The sequence below is a fragment of the Cibotium barometz genome, chromosome 49, assembly GCF_041138505.1.
Source record: "Cibotium barometz isolate CiBa-2024 chromosome 49, ASM4113850v1, whole genome shotgun sequence".
NCBI lineage: Eukaryota > Viridiplantae > Streptophyta > Polypodiopsida > Cyatheales > Cibotiaceae > Cibotium > Cibotium barometz.
The window spans coordinates 6,151,497-6,174,965 of NC_141094.1; the positions used below are offsets into that span (position 1 = coordinate 6,151,497).

At 43.3% G+C, this 23,469-nt stretch overlaps 1 protein-coding gene across 1 annotated transcript in view; it reads left to right on the forward strand.

Moving 5' to 3' along the window:
- The first annotated feature begins 6,343 nt into the window (after positions 1-6,343).
- LOC147610230 (signal recognition particle subunit SRP54 2-like) overlaps positions 6,344-23,469 on the forward strand; it is a 49,737-nt gene continuing 32,611 nt past the window's right edge. Inside the window, exon 1 of the mRNA XM_086786168.1 lies at positions 6,344-6,718. Within this exon, the coding sequence (XP_086642294.1) occupies positions 6,488-6,718 (231 nt within the window). The 5' untranslated portion in view covers positions 6,344-6,487. The remainder of the gene's footprint in view (positions 6,719-23,469) is intronic.

Consider the following 23,469-nt stretch of genomic DNA (forward strand, 5'->3'; position numbering starts at 1 on the left):
CGGCTAGCGTCATGCACCAAGTACAATCACACAAACAACCGGCAGTCCATCAGTGAACAGCAATGCACAAAGCTCACACCGGCATGCCCATGAGGAGGGAGGTGAGCAGCAAGGAGAGCTATCTCTCTCTTGTGCACAAGGCTATATTGCTGGTCGTACACAGCACCAACAATGCGACAATGCAACATATAGGTGACAAAGTTCTCTGGAGAGAAAAAAAATCTTTGCTTCATTTTCTCTCAAACAGCCGCATGCGACTGTTTGCATGGGCTTTTGCTAGCAACCCTTCTCCTCATGTGCCCTTTAGGATGTGCATAGACTATAGAGCACTAAATAAAGTGATTGTTAAGAACCACTTCCCAATCCCTAGAATTAATGACAAGGTGCAAGTGTATTTAGTAAAATTGACTTAAAGTCTAGGTATCATCAAATCTGTATTGATCCTGCTGATATCTTCAAGACTGGTTTTTGTACATAATCAGGACATTATGAGTTCGTTGTCATGCCCTTCGGTCTCACTAATGCTCCTGCCACATTCGCACGCATGATGAACAAATTTCTTATAGATTATCAAAACTTTGTGATTGTTTTCTTTGATGATGTTCTCGTTTACAGTCACTCTGAAGAAGAACACAAGGATCACTTAAGTATTGTCTTTGATTTATTTTACGGGAAAATCACTTATACGCTAACCCTGACAAATGTTCTTTCTTTCAAACTGAGAGAATATATCTAGACCATATTGTATTGGCCGATGGTATTCGAGGAGACCCTAAGAAAGTCCAGACCATTCAAAACTGGCCTACTCCTAAAATGCCCATGAAGTTGGATCTTTTCTAGGTCTAGCAGGTTTGTACCGCAAGTTCATAAAGAATTTCTCACTCATTTATCTCCCATTGACTATCTTGCTTCTTCGCAACAAGAAGACGGTTTTTCAATGGGGTGATAATCAACGGAAGTCTTTTGAAACTTTGAAGTACTTATTGACCCATGCACCTGCCCTACAACTTCCAGACTTTGACCGTCCTTTCTTTTTAGTTGTCACAAATGCTAGTGGATCTGGCATAGGCACAGTCCTCACGCAAAATGACCATCCCATAGCTTATGAGAGCCGCAAGCTCAAACCCAATGAGGCCAAATATAGTCCCTATATGACAAGGAACTTTTGGTTGTTCTCCATGCCTTCAACATATGGAAGCATTATCTCATGGGATCCAAGGTACTAATAAAGATGGATCAACAGGCTATCAAGCATTTGTTGACCCAATCTTTAATATCGGATCACCACATCAAATGGGCTTCTTTTATCCAAAATTTTCACCCTATGACCCAATATCAACCAAGCCGCATTAATGTAGTTTTAGATGCTCTAAGTCGCAGACCTCTTGATGATAACCAAAGTTCTATTTGTAATTTTAATTCATTTAATAAGCTTAAACATGCTTATTTGAATAATGTGTCTACTCCCCCAAAATAGAAGTTCAAAAAGATTTTCAGAAGGTGCATTAGAAATAAATTATAATCTGTTCAAAAGGCCTTATCCCCCTAAGGGTCCAGATTTTCTGAAAATTTTAAATTAAGGTTCTGAGGGGCCAATCAGATTCATCCAAATGTATGGAGGAGATAAATTGAAGAAATAAAGAAAATCCCCCCAAAAATGAGTAAATACTCACATAAGATGAAGAGTGGACTAAGGACCAAAGAAAATACTAAAAAAAAGAATTTTTGACACCTCAGAGTGGGGATTCCCCCTCATGAAGGAGGCACCTATTTCACATGTGTGGTGGAGTTTTAAATTCTCAAATATTGAGATATTCATCTCTCCTCTCTCCTAATTCAAATCTAGTTCCAAAAAGTAAGCTAAACTGACTCAAAAATGGTCAAAAATTGACCAAACTGCTCTGAAAAATTCTAGAATCAGTTTGCTTGGTTAGAAGCTCACTTTTTCCTATAAATAGAAGCCTCCCCCTTTGTAGAAGCTTAATAGTGTTTTATGCACTGTTACTCTACTCCACCCCCTAGAGCCAAAAACAATGAATTTATTGATAATTCATTAGTTTTTGACCTTTCCCTCTTCAGAAGAATTGGTGGCCACTCTTGTTGCAAACAAGAGTAGATCCCTCAAACCATCAAGACAAAGGAAAGCTCACAGAAATTCAAGTAAGCTAGAAATTCTACTTTTTCTTTTTCTTTTTAATGGTTTTCTAATTTTTGATTTCTTTAAAATGAAAAAATGATATGCCTTGTTGGAAAGGCTCCCCCCTCTCTTCATTCTTAAATTCAGCCTTTCTTTTCCTAGATAAGTAATCAAATTGTTAGAATTAAACTTTTCATATTATTTCTCTTTTAAACGTGGAATTTGATTAGTTTAGAATGCTTTAAAAGTGAAATTTGATTAGTTTAGAATGCTTTAAACCATTTGGGATATTTTTTAAGTAACTTGAGGATAGAAAAAATTGAAAAATGGTCAACCATACAAAGGAGGTTATGGCAAAATTTTCTTAAATTTTGTGAAATAAGTTTTATCTTTTATTATTCAAAAAGAGTAATCCCCACCATTTGTGTATTCTAAAAGTGTTATTTTCATTCTAGGCATAGAAAAATGCATAGTAGAAATATTTTTATTATAAAAGTGTTATTTCCATTAAAATTTAAATTATATGCATAGAAAGATGCATATTGGTTTTTTTTAAATTATAAAAGAGTGATTTTCATTAGATTTAAATTCTATGCATAGAAAGATGCATATTGGTTATTTTTTTATTATAAAAGAGTGATTTTCATTAAAATTTAAATTTTATGCATAGAAAGATGCATAAATTTTATGCATAGAAAGATGCATATTGGTTATTTTTTAATTATAAAAGAGTGATTTTCATTAGATTTAAATTGTATGCATAGAAAGATGCATATTGGAAATAAATTTTTTATAATAAAAGTGTTACTTTCATCAATATTGATTTTTATGCATAAAAGATTTTTTATTATTATAAAAGTGTTACTTTCACCAATATTGATTTTTATGCATAAAATGATGCATAAAAGAATTTTTTATTATAAAAGTGTTACTTTCACCAATATTGATTTTTATGCATAAAATGATGCACAAAAGAATTTTTTTATTATAAAAGTGTGACTTTCACCAATATTGATTTTTATGCATAAAAGGATTTTCTTTTATATAAAAGTGTTATTTCCATAGAAGTTGGATTTTATGCATAAATAGATGCATACATAATTTTTATATCAAATAAGAGTTCTCTTTAATCCTATGTTTAAATCCCATGAATATTGGTAAATGAATAAGTAAATACTCTATGAGAGAAAATTCTACCGTTTCATATTCTCCAGGATGGTAATGAGAAAATTCAGAAAAACTATTGAAGTCGGAATTTTAGATAAACGATTAATTTATTCCTCATAGAATTCATGATTAGTTTTAAATTCAGTTAAGCAAAATACTCAATGATTGAAATTCAGTAAAGTAATAATTGAAATATTACCCTTCGAGAAAGTTAGTTCAGGGAGAACCTTTCCAGACTCAAACCCTGAATCAAACTATGACCAAGACTTAATCTCCTTCGTCAATTTTTCAAGAAAAGAGGATGTGACCAATTCAGGAAAATTTCACTTAAATCACCCACCGAATCTGAAATCAAGTTAAGACCCTTGATTCTGATCTGAGGATCAAGGTTACAGAATTCAGGAAATTCTGTTGGAATTTTAGACCTGTGATCTAGAAGTATTGGAATACGGATTTAAGATATACCCATTGTATTCAAAAGAAAATCAAAACTGAAAACTTGCATAGAAACCCTGTTTTCTTAAAGGACTGTCTTACGCCATAATGCTGGAGGGAGCATTTGGTATATGTGTTTTTCTAAGGGAAGTTTGATTGCAACAGCTAGCAGGGAGTGTTCAAATGACGGCTCACGCGGCAAAAACCTGCCCAAGTCCTGACCAGCCTGGGTATGATGAAAAATGGTGTGCTTCCGGTACGATGGGCGAGGGTCGACGAAGCGGTCCCTGAGTGAAGTGCCAGGACACCTTTTGAGGATCCTGGAGGGTTCTGACCAGGCGATACACGGGCTCGAGGTGCTTAGGACACCCATGCGTATGTCGTGAAGGTTAGTTCAGTATCTTGACTTCGTTAGAAATGGTGGATCCCCGTTTTTTGGGCATGGGAAATTTTCCCGGTTTCGGTTTTCAGAATGACCACCAGCTTAGTCTCGTGCCCAAACATTCGAGGGCGGGGCCCCGAGTGGGAAACCCTACCCCGCGCATGAGGGAGCTGCTTCCGCTGCCAGGGAGCTGCTTCCGCTGCCAGCTACCGGGAATCCGGTGTGCGGAGGGGGCAGAGGGATCCTACAATGAAGACCATTTGTCATAGCTTTTGAGGATAGAAGTAGAACTAGGCAGGAGGGGTTGCTCACACTTTCGAGACACTTTCTATACATTGGAAATCCTCGCCTCTAGCCTAAGATCAATTCACATTATGTATAGCCATGGGTCCCATTAATGTAACAATTGCCTACCCATAAGGCTTGTATGTATTAGTAGAGATAAACTATGGGTACCCACTTGAGTTGGGCTGCCGGTCAAAGCCCCTTGTAACAATTACCTAGCCATAAGGCTTGTATGTATCAGTAGAGATAGGATGTGGGCCACCCATTAAGTTGGGCGGCATAGTTGCTCAAAGACCCTTGTATATAAAACTTTTGATAGTGTGAGTGGGAAGAATGAATCATTTCTCTTATGCAAAAGCTTTCTTCTTCTCTTGAGCTCTTATCCTCTTCTTGCTTACTTGTGGTATGCATGCTTGTGTGAGTGCATGTGGTGTGCATGCTTGATAACTTTAGTGTGAGGGAGTGATTGAGCTAGAGTGGAGAGTAGATTGGGGTGGAGAGTGAATGTGGTGTGTTGAGTGTACATGCTTGTGTATACATGTGGTGTGTTGAGTGTGCATGCTTGATAGCTTGAGTGAGGGAGTGATCGAGCTAGAGTGGAGTGGAGTGGAGAGTGGTTCAAGATTTCTAGCGTAACAATTTCCATTAGAAGGGTTACCTTAGAGGATTGAGACTAGAGAAAGGGTTCAAAAAAAAGGGATTAACACTTCTCTTAGCTTCTTTTGCCTCTCTTATTTGGACTTATGTAACAAGATACAACATGCAATGTATATAAGAGAACAATCACAAGAAGTAAGATCTTTCACATCATGAAAATTTAAAATTAAAATTGCACACTAGTAGAGATAGAGAAGAATATTGTATTACTAAAGTGATATAGTAGATGGCAAAACCCCACACTCATGTGATCCTATGAAGGGAGTTTCATCTAGAATTGCTAAGATGCATAGTAAACTCATAATGATGTCTGATGGCTATATAGGGAAGGGGCTGGCCATGTATCTTTATTAGCCTATATACGTGGGGCAAACATGACATGACTGCATATGTATGTGGTTAATGTCAGCGCTACCATTCCCATGGTGTAGACTTGGCCCATAAAGATATACTAGGCATTGCATAATAGTACCCCCACCTCCCACGGCCATCCAAGCTCATCTTGGGCCCCGTTCGAGCCCTACATTCTTAAGACATGGTGTCCAAGATTAAAGTCTACCTAATCCATGTGTGGATTGTTATGAGATAACAATCCAGTGTACCATGTAGCCTATTTAGCAATGTGCCAAATCTAATACAATCCATGTCTAAACGATCTCGTCTCCTAAGCCACCTTCCCATGTGAGTACGGGGATGCCGGAGAGTCGGCTTGCTTAACCATGGCTACTCCTCATAATGGGGGCCATACAAACATAAGCTACTCGGTGCGTGAACAATATAATATGAGTGCGAAGCATTGATATCCAACAACTTCCATGATTCGAGCTTGGCGTTAATTAAAGCATATAGCATATGTGAGTGATTATGGGGATACACTTTTTATTCGTTTAATCCATGAATTAGGAGAGAATTTTCTTTGGAAAAATCACATAACATTACTGTAGTAGAAAAGCTTGCAAACCACCAAAAATAGAACGGTGATTAAAATAGCTTTAATATAGTTTATTATCACGGCTTCTCTCTTTTAGTACATTCCTCTTTTTTGTAGCATCCTCTCTATCCCTCCTCCCTTTTGCAGCCCTCTCCCTCCCTCTCCTATCTTGCAACATCACCCTCGCTTTCTTTGAGCATCCCTCTCTCTCAGAGCATCCACCTTTCTGAGAGATACCATCCCCATAACAAAATCAACTCCCTCATCACCCTCGCTTTCTCTGGGCATCCCTCTCTCTTAGAGCATCCACCTTTCTGAGAGATACCGTCCCCATAACAAAATCAACTCCCTCTTCACCCTCGCTTTCTTTGAGCATCCCTCTCTCACGAAGTTTCCACCTCTGATAGATACCAAGCCCGAGCCCTTGCTGCAGAGGGTTCTCTTCTGTTGAGATCATTTTGAAACAGCGAGAAAAAAGAAAGGATCAGGCACCATGGTGCTCGCGGAGCTAGGAGGGCAGATTTCCCATGCCCTCCAGAAGATGAGCAACGTGACGGTCATCGACCAGAAGGCTCTCCAGGAGTGCGTCAACGAGATCACGCGTGCTCTCCTCCAGGCGGACGTCCAGTTCAAACTCGTCATGACCCTCGCCGGAAACATCAAGAAAACCGTCAACCCTGATGACCTCGCCGCTGGCCACAACAAGCGAAAGATCATGCAGCAGGTAAATCTTTATCTAGATCAGAGATTATTCTTGTCAGAATTTGTTAACGTTCAGTCTTTCACATGTATACAATTAGGGCACAATTTTGTCAGCATCTATGTTTGTTCAGACTCTCTCATCACAGTTTTATCCTTTGATTCTACTTGCCGAACTTCCCGAGAGAGAGAGAGAGAGAGAGAGAGAGAGAGAGAGAGAGTGTTACATTTTCGACTTCAAAAGCCCCAATAGGTCTATGAGACCAAAAGTAGTACAAGAGTTCTCTCTACTTTCAGATGAAACAACAAAGATGAGAGGATGAAGCTAGACGGTGTCAAATCCCCATAGGATCTCCTCGTGGAACCCTCCTGGTTCAAGACTCGAAACCTGCAAACAAATGAAACAAATAAGACGGGGGTACAGGTTTGAGTCACCTCCCAACCTTGACAGCCGTGGGCAAGCCCACAAGACTTGGTTGTCCCCACCGAGTCACGAGCTGAGCTAATTAGATGGACGTACCGACCAATCTCTACCCCGTGATGCCCCGTACTGCCACGAAGCTACCCTTGCGGGCCTCGAGATTGCTGCCGGCCTCGGCTGCATGAAGCAGGTACACGTCTGCACTAGATCCAGGCTTCTGACCATAGAGCTCTCACAAAGTCACGCGAGACTCTATATGACTAATCACTAACCTTGGCTATCCTTTTATAGGCTCTTGGCCGGGCATCGGGCGTCCACACTTGGGTGCCGCTCGTCCATACTTGGGTGCCCGCCCGTTAGTCTATCCCTAACTCAGCTCGCCAATCAGCCTGCCTAGCTCCAAGCTTCCCTAACCTCAAAGCTAGTCTTGTGTGCGTGTAGCACACGGTAGATACACACTGTGCACATGACATACTTCCCTTCCTCTAAGAGCGCACTCCTGAGCTCACTAAAAAGCCAGGGTAATCTCTCTGAAGAGTAGTCAATGTTTCCCATGTAGCGTCCTTCTCAACATGATCCTTCCACTTGATCTTGTATTCCGTGATAAGCGTATTACGCAATCTCCTTTCACGAAATTCAAGAATCTTTTCAGGTTCGTGTGGAACAAATGTCATGTCCTCGACATCTATGATTTCTTGAAGAGTAACTAACTGGTCTGTTCCACCCAGTACTTCCTTAAGTCTACTGACATGAAATACAGGATGAACTTTCACATGAGAAGGCAAATCCAATTCATATGCGACTGAACCAATCTGTCGTGTAATACGAAATGGTCCACAATATCTAGGGGATAATTTCGGAGATCGACTTATCCGTAAAGTCTTGGAATCTTTCAGAACTCGCAAATACACCATCGTTCCTTCAGAGAACTCTCTGGGTGAACGATGTCTATTAGAATAAGATCGGTCTCGGTCTTGAGCACTTCTAATAGATTCCTTTGCAACTTGTAACATTTCTTGCATATCTTGCAAAAAATTACGTGTTGCATCATGCTAAAGTCCTGGGAATCCCACTGTAACAGGTGATCTAGGTTGAAAACCATACATAAGCATGAAAGGACTAAAACCTGTACTCGTATGCTTAGTACTGTTATATGCAAATTCTAACATAGGAAGATAATCCTTCCATGAACTTTGAAACCGATCCCGTCAAGTGGGAAAGACTCCGTTGGACACCCACACGCTTAATAGCACAACTTTAAAACCACAAATTTGAAATGGACAACTTAATACAACTTGAAATTGAAATGAAATGTAATGAAAAGATGGACACCAGCACTGGGGCCGGAACGGACCGACCCCCCCTCAATATATGATATATTTATTGGGAGTATTTAATGAATACAATGCTCCATGGGTTCCAAGAACCAGATGATGTCCATGTACATATGAAAACAGTACCAAACAAATAGGCTCGAAGTCGAATTTCGATGTAGAAGCTCGAAGCAGAACGACCACTAGTGTGGTCCAATCTCTACGGTCCCGTGCTTTCACTGGACTCCGCGGAGAGCGCCTCACTGGTGTTCCGAGACCACGCACAAACAGGCGCTCTCGTACTAACGCCTGGCTCTCCCGATCTCAGCACCTTTGGACCGAGGTTCTCCAATAGAGCTTGGACAACCCGGCACCGAACGGGTGTTGGCCGTATAGGGAGTCGGGAATCCCTTACCAGATTTAAACACAAAATACTTTACTTAAATCTGAAATTCACTTACTTGTGGATAGCTAATAGAGAACCAATACCCGTGGTATGATGAAGTCACCCAGGAGATGCGAAGTCCCCTTGTAGAACGCCAGTGGAGAAGATGTGCCACCACCGCAAGAGTCCACAGCCGCCTGCTGTGAGGAGGAGTATCCACTTGCAAGGGAAGAGAGAGACCTGGCTGCTGTGTGGAGCAGCAGCCTATTATGAAGAGAGTGTACACCCACAGTTGCCTGCAAGAGTAAAAGGGAAGCCTGCTGAAGAGCAAGTGCAGCCACCTTGTATGGAGAAGAGGGATACTTGCTGCAGCCGCCTGTGGGGAGGAGAAGCTGTAGGCGAATAGGTGCAGTCGCCTGTATAGGAGGTGAAGCAGCCGCCTGCAGGAGAGCTCACGCAGCCGCTGAGAAGGGGAACCGGTAGAGGGTACACTCGCCACAGATGGTCCAGAAGCGCAGCCTGGACAGCATACAGGTGAGGTTGCCAATAGATGGTGGGCAGCCTGTAGCATGTGCAGTCGTAGAGCAGCCAGCCGCCTGGGAAAAGCAAGCGCAGCCTGCTATGAAGAGAAAGAGCACACACACACACACGCCTGTATGGGAGGTGAAGCAGTCGCCTGCAGGAGAGGAGGCAGCGCAGCAGTGCGGAGATGACAGCCGCCTGCAGGAGAGCTTACACAAGAGATGGTCGCCGACTTTGTTTTTACGAAAGAGGCTGAAAGCGGTTCATGCCCACGCTTGAAAGGGAAGGGTCTTTTTTATAAAAAATTAAGGTGTAGTTTACTCTACGCTTGCATGTGGGTGGGGAGTATGGGTAGGTGACCATGCCCACCCCCACACTCACTTAAGTGGGGCTCCCCACCTTGGCCCCTAAGTGGGTGCCCAAAGGGGGTGCCCACATTTAAGTGAATGTGAACACTTAACCTTATAAAACTAAAGGTTAGATATAAAATAATAAAAACATGTGTATCATACTTATCACCAGTTCACATGCACCAAAACTCGTCAGAATACAGAGCAGACTTCACGACTCACTGGCAGGCGTCCCCGCTCAGTAACACGTCAAGCAGGCAAACACACAAATACATGTCATGCGAAAACAGTTTCAAACATGCAAAATATGTGTGCATGTGCAAATAGTAACATGGACATATCTCCCGTTCATGGAACAAGTACAAAATATCTGTTGGCACAAAACTGGCACGACATAGAAACATAAAAACCTGGTCTTCCTATGGAGTGACAGTCCCATAGGTAAGACACAGTTCCAGGCACGAGTCTCCCTATGGTGTGACAGTCCCATAGGCAAAACACGGCACGAATACTGGCCCTTCCATGGCGTGACAATCCCATGGGTCGAACACAGTCCAGGTCATACACGGGTGGCACTGGTCTGGCTCCCGTCCATACGACACCATCCTGCTAACACACGGGCGGCACTAGTCTGGCTCCCGTCCATGTCAGCAAAATACTGGCCTCTTCACACGAGACACCGGCCTGGCCTCAAGTGAACGAGACGCAAAAACTGGAGATGGACCAAATGGTCGGCCAATTGGTGACATCCCCCCGGGCTTCTAAAGAGTTGACCTCAACTGAAAAGCCTCAAGATATGCCTACAACAATTGCGGATAATCTGCAAAATAATCCTCATTTACCCACTTGGCATCAATAGGCAAATAATTTTTAAACTTCACAAGGTATCTCCTGGAAAGCTTTCCTGCAGGTAGCTTTCTCTCCTTGTGAAAAACAATCTGTTCTGGCTGGAGGATCTCCTCAAGCTCTTCAATTTCTGGCGGATCTTCTGTGACAGGCTCTTCAGGATCTGGCTCCACATATTTCCGAAATAGACTCACATGAAAAGCATTGTGAATCTTCCAATGACTAGGTAGAGCAAGCCTGTAGGACACTTCATTGATCTTCTGAATCACCTTGAAGGGTCCATAATAGCGAGGAGAAAGCTTAGGATATGATCCTTCGCGTCCTGGCCTCTTCCGAAGCCAAGTCTTCTCAAATTTCAGTAATACCCAATCACCTTCTTTGACTTCCATGTCCCTTCTATGCTTGTCAGCAGCCATTTTATGCTTATCCTGAGTTGTTAAACACCTCCACTGTGTGAATATTATTGATATTCCTCCTCCTTGAAGACATCTAAATTAATAAAGCTAGACTGCATGATTAATAAATATATATGTTAGATTGTAAGCAAGAAATAAAGATTAAAACAACAAGAAATAAATAGCAACTTACTGCTTTGATTTACACAACCTTGTTGCTCACAACCTTGTTGCTTTGATTTACACAACCTTGTTGCTCCTATGAAAATAAACATAAACACATCAAGACAAAACATTAACAAACCCTAAACCTATGATCATTACTCACATTAAGACAAAACATAGACAAATCCCAAACCTATAATCATTACTGTTGTATTTTATGCCACTTGAAATCATTACTATGCAGAGAAGATTGTATCTTGCAATGGCTGTCCGCACCTGACCAAAGGCAACATCCAAGTCACGAACATATTCATCAGCTGCAAAAATCTCATCCTTTGTACGAAGGATGGGTGGCAAGACCACTCTGCCATAAATAATCTCAAACAGAGCCTTGCCCGTGGAAGCATGGATCGTATTGTTGTAGGTAAACTCAACAAGTGGAAGATACTTCTCCCATGCACTCTTTTGATCTGCCACATAACATTTCAATAAATCCAACACGGCTGAATTTGCAGCTTCACTTTGGCCATCCGTTTGGGGATGATAAGTTGATGAAAACTCAAGTTTAGTACCCATATTATCAAATAAAGCCCTCCAAAAATAGGCTTGTAGTCCTGGGATCTCTATCCCCAACAATGGATTTAGGCATACCATGATGCTTGAAAATATTAGCAAGAAAAAGCTTTACCATATGATCAGCTTTGATGGTTTTCTTGACGGGCAAGAAGTGAGCTTGCTTGCTAAATCTGTCCACAATAGTCCAAATAGCATCATTCCCATGCTGGGATCTAGGCAAGTCCATATTAAAATCCATCGTGATACTTTCCCAAGGTTGCGAGGGAATAGGCAATGGCTGAAGCAAACCTGGAGGCTTTTGCCCGTCAAATTTCACCTTTTGGCAAGTAATACATGCACGCACATAAGCCTCAATGTCTTTACGCATGCTCGGCCAAAAGAAATACCTCTGAATCATATGAGTAGTAGGCATGATACCTCGATGACCAGCATATGGTGGAGCGTGATATTCGTCCATAACCTTTGGACGCAAATCCTTTACCACACATAGGCAATTATCCTTCATGAGATAACCCTCGTTGATAACATAAGAGGCATGTGAATGACCAGCCATCAAATCAGTCCATATATGGCAAAAATCAGCATCCAAATGATACAAATCTCTCATAGCAGATAGGTCTCCATGAGAGGCCACTGAGACTGCAGCAACATAAGGCCTCCTAGATAGTGCATCGGCCACCACATTTTTCTTTCCTGGAGTATGCACAATCTGAAAATGAAACATGGAAAGAAAGTTTGCCATTCTCATCTGCTTCTCTGAAAGCTTAGTTTGAGATAGAAAGTATCTCAAGCTTTGATGATCTGTCTTGACTACAAATTCAGCCCTAAGAAGGTAATGTTTCCAAATCTTTAAGGCGTGAATTACAGCCAAGAGCTCTTTCTCATAGATATCCATATGAAGCTCAGCATCATGCAAACGACGGCTCTCGTATGCAACTGCATGCCCTTCTTGATTTAGGACAGCTCCTATGCAATCACCACAAGCATCACATTCAACCACGAATGACTTGTGCAAGTCAGGAACAATCAATACTGGACCACATATGATCGCATGCTTGAGTTGCAAGAAAGCATCCTGTTCCTTTGAAGTCCATTTGAAAGCAGTTTTCTTCTTCATGAGATCATGTAGAGGAGTGGCAATCATAGCAAAATGCCTTACGAAATGCCTCTAGTACGAACATAATCCCAGAAAACTACGTACTTGATGTACGTTTTGCAATTCGGGCCAATTCCGAATAGTCTCTATCTTTGCAAGATCCATTGTAACTCCATCTTTGGATACAATATGACCCAGATAATGAATCTCTGAAAGAAAAAACTCACTTTTCTTGGCATTGACGAAAAGTTTATGCTTCCGCAACTCTTCGAACACTGTGATCAAATGAGTTCTGTGTTCCTGCTCATTCTTGGAGAAAACCAAGATATCATCAAAGAAGACTCCTGTAAACTTGCGATGGGGTCGGAATATCCTATCCAACACAAGATCCCGCAAAAGACTGAATGAGGAAGTGGTGGGGGCATGGGGCCTATTTATATGCCCCATGTGAGAAGTCGGCCAGCACTGATGGGCCTCCACGACTGCATGAGCAGTCGGCCAGCAATAAAAAGGTCCACGACTGCATACATCTAGTCGGCCAGCAATACAGAAGCCCACGACTGATGTCTGGGCAGTCGGCCAGCCACAGGACTACAGATGGGACAGTCGGCCAGCCACTAAGTGCTCCTGCCGGCATCCCTCCACACCACTGGAAAAAATGGAAAAAAATAGGGAAAAATACGGGGAGTGAGGAAAAATGATAAAACACCTTATACAAGGCGGGCACACCCACAACAGAGTTCCTGGTGTATAAATATAGACAGGAGATGACTTCTAACAGCGCTCTCGATCAAGCTCTCGTTGGTGCTCCCGAGAGGCAAGTTCAACCTGACGTCGGTCTTCGTCAATCCTGCATGGACTTCCTCATAGTCCCGTTGCTTTTTCTTCTTGCCGTATTTCATGTGCACAGTGTGTATCTACCGTGTGCTACACGCACACAAGACTAGCTTTGAGGTTGGGGAAGCTTGGAGCTAGGTAGGCTGATTGGCGAGCTGAGTTAGGGATAGACTAATAGGCGGGCACCCAAGTATGGACGGGCGGGCGCCCAAGTGTGGACGCCCGATGACCAGCCAAGAGCCTATAAAAGGGTGGCCAAGGTTAGTCATTAGTCATATAGAGTCTCGCGTGACTTTGTGAGAGCTCTATGGTCAGGAGCCTGGATCTAGTGCAGACATGCACCTGCTTCATGCAGCCGAGGCCGGCAGTAGTCTCGAGGCCCGCAAGGGTAGCTTCGTGGCGGTATGGGACGTCACGGGGTAGAGATTGGTCGGTACATCCATCTAGTTAGCTCAGCTCGTGGCTCGATGGGGACAGCCAAGTCTTGTGGGCTTGCCCACGGCTGTCAAGGAGGCCTCACCCCCGTCTTGTTTGTTTCGTTTGTTTGCAGGTTTCAAGTCTTGAACCAAGAGCGTTCCACGAGAAGATCCTATGGGGATTTGACAGTGGTATCAGAGCAAGCCTCGTGAACGAGCAAGTCGGTAGGTAGAGAAAAAGAGGTCAAAGAAAAAGAGGTATGAGTTTAAGAAGCTTGCTGTTTTTTCTATGCATACTGCTGTTTTTCAGATTAAGTATGTTGCTTTTTCATCGAAGGAGCCCGTGATGATGGAGATTGTGGTCTAGTAGGGTTGGTTTGCTTAGCAAGAAGAAGGGCTATATGTTTGCAACTGTTTGAATAGTTTGGAGAGAGAAAAGAAGAGAGAGAACCAGTCGGCTATTGTTTGTGAGAGAGAGAGAGAGAGGGAGTAACGCCTGGATGGGTGGTAGCACAGCCTTATGTGCAAAATGCCAGCCTGTACATGCAGCCAAGCGAGTAAAACAGACGGCTAGGTATATGCGCAAGCGTGTTTGTGTACGCAACTGGATACACGTAGGCAAGTGGGTACCCGTTGTGCGCAGATATGTAGGGCATCCCTGCAGGCCGTCGGGCTGTATGCGTAGGCAGGCGCAGATGCGCAGACTGTTACGTGCATGTTAGCGCACGTGAGAGCCGGTCACAGGCGCACTTCGGCGGGCGGCCAGGTACGATTGCAGGCGGCCAGGCAATGCACGTAGGCAGGCGAAGAACAGGGATGTAGAAAAAGCAGTTAACGAGTTGTTTTTGCTTTTGTTTTCCAATCGCCTGCTTTTGATATTTTCATATGCGCCTAAGGTTTTTATAAAACCACCCTTTGGAAAAAGGGTTTTTTTTTTTGTTAAAGAAACCCAAGTTTGCTTTATAATTGTTTTTTTTTCTTTTTTCTTTTTTAAGAAAACATTATATATATATATATATTTATTTTTTATTTTATTAATTTTTTTGCCAACCAAAAAAAAAACAACATAAAAGCAAAAGCTAAAGTTGGCTTTTGAGGAAGCCTATATATTCCCCTTAAGCGGGCTTCTAGTCACACATCTCTCAAGTTCTCAAGCCCTCAAGATCTCAAGTCCTCTAGCACTCTCCTTGTGCAAGATAAATATTTTTTTCTCTCACCTTGCCCTCTTCAAGATGTCGACCCAAGAATCCGAGTTGGAGCCCCTTATCGAACGTGAAGACCTGCTGGCTATGGAAGACACTGATGCCGATCTTTTCGACAATTATGTCACATGTGTCAAAATTAGATTTCCAAGAATTTAAAGTTGCTCTCGAAGCTTCTTCCTCAGAACGTCAAGCACAAATCGCCGCGCAGATGCAGGCTTTACAGAAAGCAGCGTACCAAGGAGATAGTGGACACTTGGCTACATAAGTGGCAAGTCCATTTTCAATTCCATCCATATGACGATGGGAAAAAGATCCAATTAGCAGCAGGTTTCCTCTCAGGCAAAGCTTTGCTTTGGTGGAAGGAACTCAACCCGAAACCAACGACTTCGCCACAGTTCGAAGACGTCTTCAAGAAAGAATTCCTCAAGAAAGAGGATGACTATGATGTTGTTGCCCGGTTTACTACTTTGACCATGACCTCGCAGAACCTCACTTATGAGGTCTATCTCCAGAAATTTAGGGACTTGCAGATGAAAGCTACGAAGATGGATCCCACAACTCTTTTGAGGTTCTTCGTAGCCGGTTTACCCGACTCATACCGTTTACAGGTTAAAAATAACAAATGCAAAACTTTGGACGAGGCCATTCATTCCGCTCGTATCTATGATGATACAATGGTCTCTTCCAAGTCTAAACCTGTTACCGAGCAGGGGAACAAGCACAAAAGGAAGTTCTCCGCACCAATGGCTAGCACGGCTGAAGGAAAGTCTTCGGACCAACCTTCGAAGAATTCAACTTCGACACTAGCGAAGAAGAAACGTCTCCTTAAGGCTTTGAAGCTCAAGAAGGAGAGACGTTGCTTCATCTGTGAAGAAAAAGGACACATGTGTAACGAGTGCCCAAAGCAAAAGGGCGCAAAGACCAACGCAGGACCCAAGCCAAAGGCAGCTAATCAGTTGTCTTTGACAAGTACGTCAGTTACTGTACTTTCTCGCCCTAGTACATGTTCTGATTGTCTGTTCAACTCTAAAGTTTTTGGCTTGCATGATCTTCTCCGAGTTTATGGAGAAGTGAATGGCCATAGAATCCACATTCTTCGAGACCCTGGCAGCTCACACAACTTTGTTTGTTAACTACAAACTTGTGCAGAAATTGGGTCTTGATTCAACACCCAGCGATCATACCTATTGAAGGAGCAAGGAGGACCTGCGGCTTTAGGGTTTCATGGGAGAGACATACACAGAGAGGGAGAGTAAGAGAGAGAGAGAGGGAGAGAGAGCACACCAATGTTTGGTGGGTGTGAATAGTTGGCTTGTTGTAGTTAGGGGCACACCACAACCCCTTTATAAGAAGAGTGACCTTTACAATGACTTGGAGTGCACTCCACACATATGACTTGGAGTGCACTCCACACTTATTAATAAGTGAATGTGAAACGGACCAAATAATGGGCATACACTTATACACATGTACACACTTGTACATACTTGGGGCCTTTACCCCAACAACCTCCCACTTAAAGGCCAGTGTGTGCCTAAAAGAGGAGAGAGATCAGCAGATGTCTGATCATCCAATGCCCATCAAGTGCCTGCAGTGAGCAAACCTCTCTGGAGGTAAACTCTTGGTCAACAGATCCGCTGGGTTGTCATCCGTATGAATCTTGACAAGCTGAATCAGCTTGTCCTCTATCACCTCTCTGATGAAGTGATACTTCACATCCACATGCTTCGTCTTTGCATGAAAGACAGGGTTCTTTGCCAACTGGATGGCACTCTGACTGTCACAATGCAACAATGGAATATCCCCTGTATAGCCCAAATCTGCCACTAACCGAGATAGCCATAATGCTTCCTTGCAAGCCTCTGTGGCTGCAATATACTCGGCCTCTGTAGTAGATAAGGCAATGCACTTCTGCATCCTGGATATCCATGATACTGCACCTCCTGTGAATGTAAACACATAACCGGTAGTAGACTTCCGGTTATCTGGATGACCGGCATAATCCGAATCCGTGTAACCATGCACTAATGCATCCTGTTTGCCAAAGCAAATGCACATATCCTGTGTGCCTTTTAGGTATCTCATGATACCCTTCACTGCTTCCCAATGCTTCTTGCCAGGGTTGGCCATATATCTGCTAACCACACCAACTGCAAATGCAATGTCTGGTCTGGTAGCAACCATGGCATACATGAGACTGCCACAAGCTGAGGCATACGGAATCTTGGCCATATCAGCCCTGTCTCTATCTGACTGTGGGCTGTCCATAGCACTGAGTTTCACATATGGAGGCAACGGAGTACTAGTCTTCTTCCCCCCATCCATATTGAACCTCTGCAAGACTTTGCCAATGTATTCCTTCTGAGACAAATACAACACATGCTGATTTCTGTCCCGAAGAATCCGCATACCCAAGATGTGATTTGCATCACCCAAATCCTTCATATCAAAGGTCTGATGCAGCCTCTGCTTCAAGGCATCCATCTCCTTACGAGATTTCCCGGCAATCAACATATCATCAACATACAAGATGAGGATCAATAGACTGCCATCCAAAGCTTTCTTGGTGTACAAGCAGTGATCTATGTCACTTCTCCTGAAATCTTGGGATTTCATGAATGTATCAAATTTATGATACCATTCCCTTGGTGCCTGTTTGAGCCCATAAAGACTCTTTTTCAGCTTGCATACAAGCTTCTCTTTCCCTTTCACTGCATAACCCTCTGGCTGCTTCATATATATCTCCTCATGGAGATCTCCGTGAAGAAAGGCTGTCTTCACATCCATCTGAACCAATTCCAGATCCTCATGTGCAACCAAAGCTAACACAGCTCTAAGTGTAGTCATTTTGACCACTGGAGAGAAGATCTCATCAAAGTCCACACCATATTCCTGCTTAAAGCCCTTTGCCACTAATCTGGCTTTGTACCTTGGCTTAGTCCCAGGTGTAACTTTGAGCCTGTAAACCCACTTGCATGGCAATGTCTTTTTGCCAGTAGGTAGCTGCACCAAATCCCATGTGCTATTCTTATGCAAAGAATCCATCTCTGACTGCATAGCACGCTCCCATAGAGCCTTATCTGCCCTCTGTAAAGCCTCTTTGTAACATGAGGGCTCCCCACAGTCAGTGAGCATCAAGTAGTCAACCCCTGGAACAAACCTGTCAGGGACTCTGGAGGGTCTAGTGGACCTCCGTACCCAATGACCATCATTTGCAGGTTGCTGTCCAGCCTGCATATCACCCATCGGTGGCTCCTGTTCCATGCCATAAGGCTGAAAAATCATGCCCGGTATCTCCTCTAACTGTGGTATATCCATAGGGATATCTTCTGCCATATCTGGCTGTCCATTTGGACCATTTTCAGCACCATTTAAGGGCTGGTTTTCCTGCTGTAATGGCTGATTTACAGCCCTTTGTTGTTGTCCATGATGTCCATCATCATCAAAGATGACTCTGCCAGGCTCCTGTTGCCTTGCAGGCTCCTTATACATGCATGTTTCATCAAAAATGACATCATTGCTGCGTATGATCTTTCTATTCATGGGATCCCAAAGTCTATACCCCATTTCACCTTTGTCACCATATCCTAGGAATATGCATTTATGAGACTTAGGATCAAGTTTGGTGCGCATTTCCCTGCGTATGTGCACGTACGCAACGCAACCAAACACTCTCAAGTGCTTGTATGACGGAGGCTTCCCTGTCCATACTTCTTCTGGCACTTTCCCACCAAGCCTCGTGTTAGGTGACCTGTTTATAAGGTGAACGGCTGTCATAACAGCTTCAGCCCAAAAACCATGAGGTAATGCAGCATGTGACAACATAGAACGGACCTTCTCCTGAATGGTCCTGTTCATCCTCTCTGCTGTCCCGTTTTGTGGAGGATCATAAGGAGTAGAGAGCTCCCTCTTGATGCCTTTAGCATCACAAAAGTCCTGAAACTGTTTGGACATATACTCTCCACCATTATCGGAACGCAAAGCCTTCAGTGTTTTGCCAGTTTGATTCTCAACATGAGCAACAAACTTCTCAAACACTGAAAATGTATCACTCTTCAGACGAAGAGGATATGCCCACACCTTACGTGTGGCATCATCAATAAATGACACAAAATACTTTGCCCCACCCAATGAAAGCTGAGGCATCTCACATACATCTGTATGCACAAGCTCTAACTGAGCATCTTTCTGTCCAAGAGCTTTCTTGTGAGGGCACTGTAGTTGCCTACCATAGATGCAATGCTCACAAAACTGAAAACCTGAGAACTTAAGAGAAGGCAAATAACCATAACGAGATAAGAGCTCCATTCCTTTGACACTCATGTGTCCCAACCGGTTATGCCACAAAGAGATTTGCGGCAACTCGGTTGCATTCACATCGGCATGGTGACAAACACCAGCATACATGAAGTATAGAGTATCAACCTTAGAGCCTCTGGCAACAACCAGTGAGCCCTTACTAATCTTCCACTTTCCACTACCAAATGTGGTAACATAATCAGCATCATCAAGCTGTCCAGTAGAAAGCAGATTCTTCTTGATCTCAGGCACATGCCTGACATCATGGAGCATAAGCTGTGAGCCATCTGAAAATACAAGCCTCACATTACCTCTGCCAAGTATCTTGCATGCATGGTTATCACCCAAATAAACAACTCCTTCATTGCCAGCAGTGTACCTGACAAACAAGTCTCTGCAACCTGTGACATGAAAGGAGGCACCTGAATCAATGATCCATGAGTGCATACCATGACCACCTGTAAGAAGTGAATGGGCATCAAGTGAAGACGTAAATAGGACTTCATCCACACTGTCACCTGCATGTGACACATTGACTTCTTCAATCTTGACTCCACTTTTACCCTTTGGCTTTGCATCTTTGGCTTCACTTGCTTCATCCTTGTCTTTGCCTTTTCCCTTTTCCTTTTGATCATTTTTCCACTTGTAGCATTGCTTTTTGAAGTGTCCCTTCTTGCCACAATAATGGCATTCCAAGTCCTTTTTGGAGCGAGACTTGCTCCTTCCCCTTTCTTGGCTTTTCCCCCTTTGCTGGGATCTCCCACGTGCATTCATTGCATTGGACTTTCCAACAGAGTTGTTTTTCCTGTTCATCTCTTCTTGAAGAAGAGCACCCTCAACATCTGCATATGACAGCATAGCATGCGAATTGCTAGTGGCTGTCCTGAATGTGTCCCAACTCTCTGGCAAAGTGCATAACAAAAAGGTGGCTTTGAACTCATCGTCCATTGCCAACTTTTGATTTATAACCTGGCTGACAATACCATTAAACTCATTGAGATGGGCTGTCATAGAAGCCCCTTCCTTCATCTGAAGGCCTATGAGTTTCTTCAACCAATACACTTTGCTTGAGGCACTTTGTTGGGCATACAAGTCCTGCAATCTCTGCCACATTCCCCAAGCAGTCTTCTCTTCACGAATGCTGAAAAGTAATGAGTCTGACACAGACAACATGATAGTGGATCTCGCAAGCTCATCCACATCTTCCCACTCTTCAGCAGTAAGAGAAGCAGGCATTACACCCTTTTCTTTGATAGGCTTGTGCTGCTTCTTCTGGAGCAACACATTGTAGCACTGAGTTTGCCAAATGTCATAATTATGAGAGCCTTCAAGCTTCTTGATGTGAAGCAAAGAAGAACTTTCACCTGTGGTTGCCATAGCAAAGTACAACCAAAGTCAATACTTGACTCTCTACAAACCTGTGCAAACACTACACCCAAATGCACACAAAGTGCTCAACCCTGTGCAAACACTGCACCCAAATGTTCTCCCAAGGTATATCTCCCACTGCGGAATCTGTGCAAAACACTGCACCCAAATGTTCTCCCAAGGTATATCTCCCACTGCGGAATCTGTGCAAAACACTGCACCCAAATGTTCTCCCAAGGTATATCTCCCACTGCGGAATACTCCCACTGTCAATGATCAAACTGACACAATGACATAAAATACATCTCCCAAAACTGTCATAAACAGTGCAGCCACATACATTTGCCAAAAGCCCCAAATTTTGACAGTCAAACTTGGTCAAAATTGACCCAAAATTGTCAAATATGCATGGACAGTGTTACCACAAGACATATGCATCACCAATTGTCCAATTACATGAGAAGCCCCAAATTTTCGGCTTCAATGTCTGCAAATTGGCTTTAATTGACAAAAGCCCCAATTGTTTTCCACCATTACCTGCGTAATCTGCACAATTGCATGGAAAACAAGAAAAAGCCCCAGAAAATGAAGCAAAATACCTCTTGAAATTTGCTGGCTGTGTGTCTGCAGATCTGATAAAGGGAGGCACTCCAGGAGCCCGTGGGCCTGCTGGGCAGCCACGTGGGCTGGGTGGCTGGCTGGCTGGGCAGCCCCGTTGGCTGGCTGCGTGGGCTGGCTGGGCAGCCCTGTGGGCTGCGTGGGCAGCCTGGGCAGCCCCCTTGAGCTGCCTGGGCAGCCTTCTTGGCTGCAACAGCAGGGCGACCAGCAAAAGGAAGGCGGCCAGCTGCAAAAGTGAGGCGACCAGCAGAAAGGGGGGCGACCAGCAGAGGAGAAGAGGGAGGGGAGCACCGGCGACCAAGCTCTTGCAGTTCTTCGCGACAGAGTTGAAGTTCTTCGCGACAGAAGTCGTCCCCAAGCTTTCTTCGCTACAGAATTGGAGTTCTTCGCGACAAAAGTAGTCCCCAAGGTCGAGGGAGATGAGAGGAGAACAGAAGAGCACCGCAGCCAAAACCCTAAGCAAGAGAACCAGGCTCTGATACCAGTTGAAGGAGCAAGGAGGACCTGCGGCTTTAGGGTTTCATGGGAGAGACATACACAGAGAGGGAGAGTAAGAGAGAGAGAGAGGGAGAGAGAGCACACCAATGTTTGGTGGGTGTGAATAGTTGGCTTGTTGTAGTTAGGGGCACACCACAACCCCTTTATAAGAAGAGTGACCTTTACAATGACTTGGAGTGCACTCCACACATATGACTTGGAGTGCACTCCACACTTATTAATAAGTGAATGTGAAACGGACCAAATAATGGGCATACACTTATACACATGTACACACTTGTACATACTTGGGGCCTTTACCCCAACACCTATGAGGTACGCCTACCTGCGGATCGACAAGTATGGGATCGAAAGGTGGAGATGCTACCAATCCGGATTCAAGACTACAAAGATACTCTGGAATGCTATATTATGCACCTAGAACATGTAGACTTGTTATTAGGGATTGAGTGGTTTAAGACTCTTCAAGTCCAGATAGATTAGTCTAGTCATATTTTTTCTTTTGAACATAGGAACACCCAGTATAGTATCTTAGGTGATTGTATATATCCCTCTCAGGAACCTCTTGTAAATACAATTGATTTTGGTAGTATAATGGATTCTTCTTTGTATACTGCTTTCCATTGTGTATTGATTCCACTTTCTTCATTTCTCATATCTTCTATGGATGTCAATGAATTAAGTGTATTTGAAAGCAAAGAATTACAGAAGATACTTGATTCATTTCAAGATGTATTTCCTAAGGAACTGCCATCGGGCTTACCACCTGAAAGGGCAGTCGGATCATCGTATTGACCTGATCCCTGGTGCTCACCTTGTTAGTATTCCACCTTACAGGATGAGCCAAGCTGAGGAAGATGAGTTGGCCAAACAACTCAAGGATTATTTGAGGATGGGCCAGATCCGTCCAAGTAAATCACCTTGGGGTGCACCTGTGTTTCTTAGGAGAAAGAAGAACAACACTTGGAGAATGTGTATAGATTACAAGAGATTGAACAAGCTGACAATTAAGAACCGTTATCCTCTCCCTAGATCAGATGACCTGATTGACCGGTTAGCAAGAGCAAAATATTTCACGAAGATAGCTTACGTATTAGCTATCACCAGATACGTATTCATGAAAGACATGTCGAAAGAACCGCCTTTCGGACTAGGTATGGCCATTACGAGTTTTTCGTATTACCTTTTGGATTAACCAATGCTCCAGCCACAAATGATGAACGATCTTTTTCGTGAACATTTGGAAAAATTTGTGGTTGTGTTCTTGGATGATATTTTGATATATAGTCGTACTCTTGAGAATCACGTTAGACATCTCACGATTGTCTTAACTATTTTAAGACAGAATCGACTATATGCTAAATTAAGTAAATGTGAGTTTTTCATGACAGACATTATTTACTTGGGACACAAGATCACTAGAGATGGATTGAGCATTGACTATGACCGAGTTCAGAAGGTTCTGG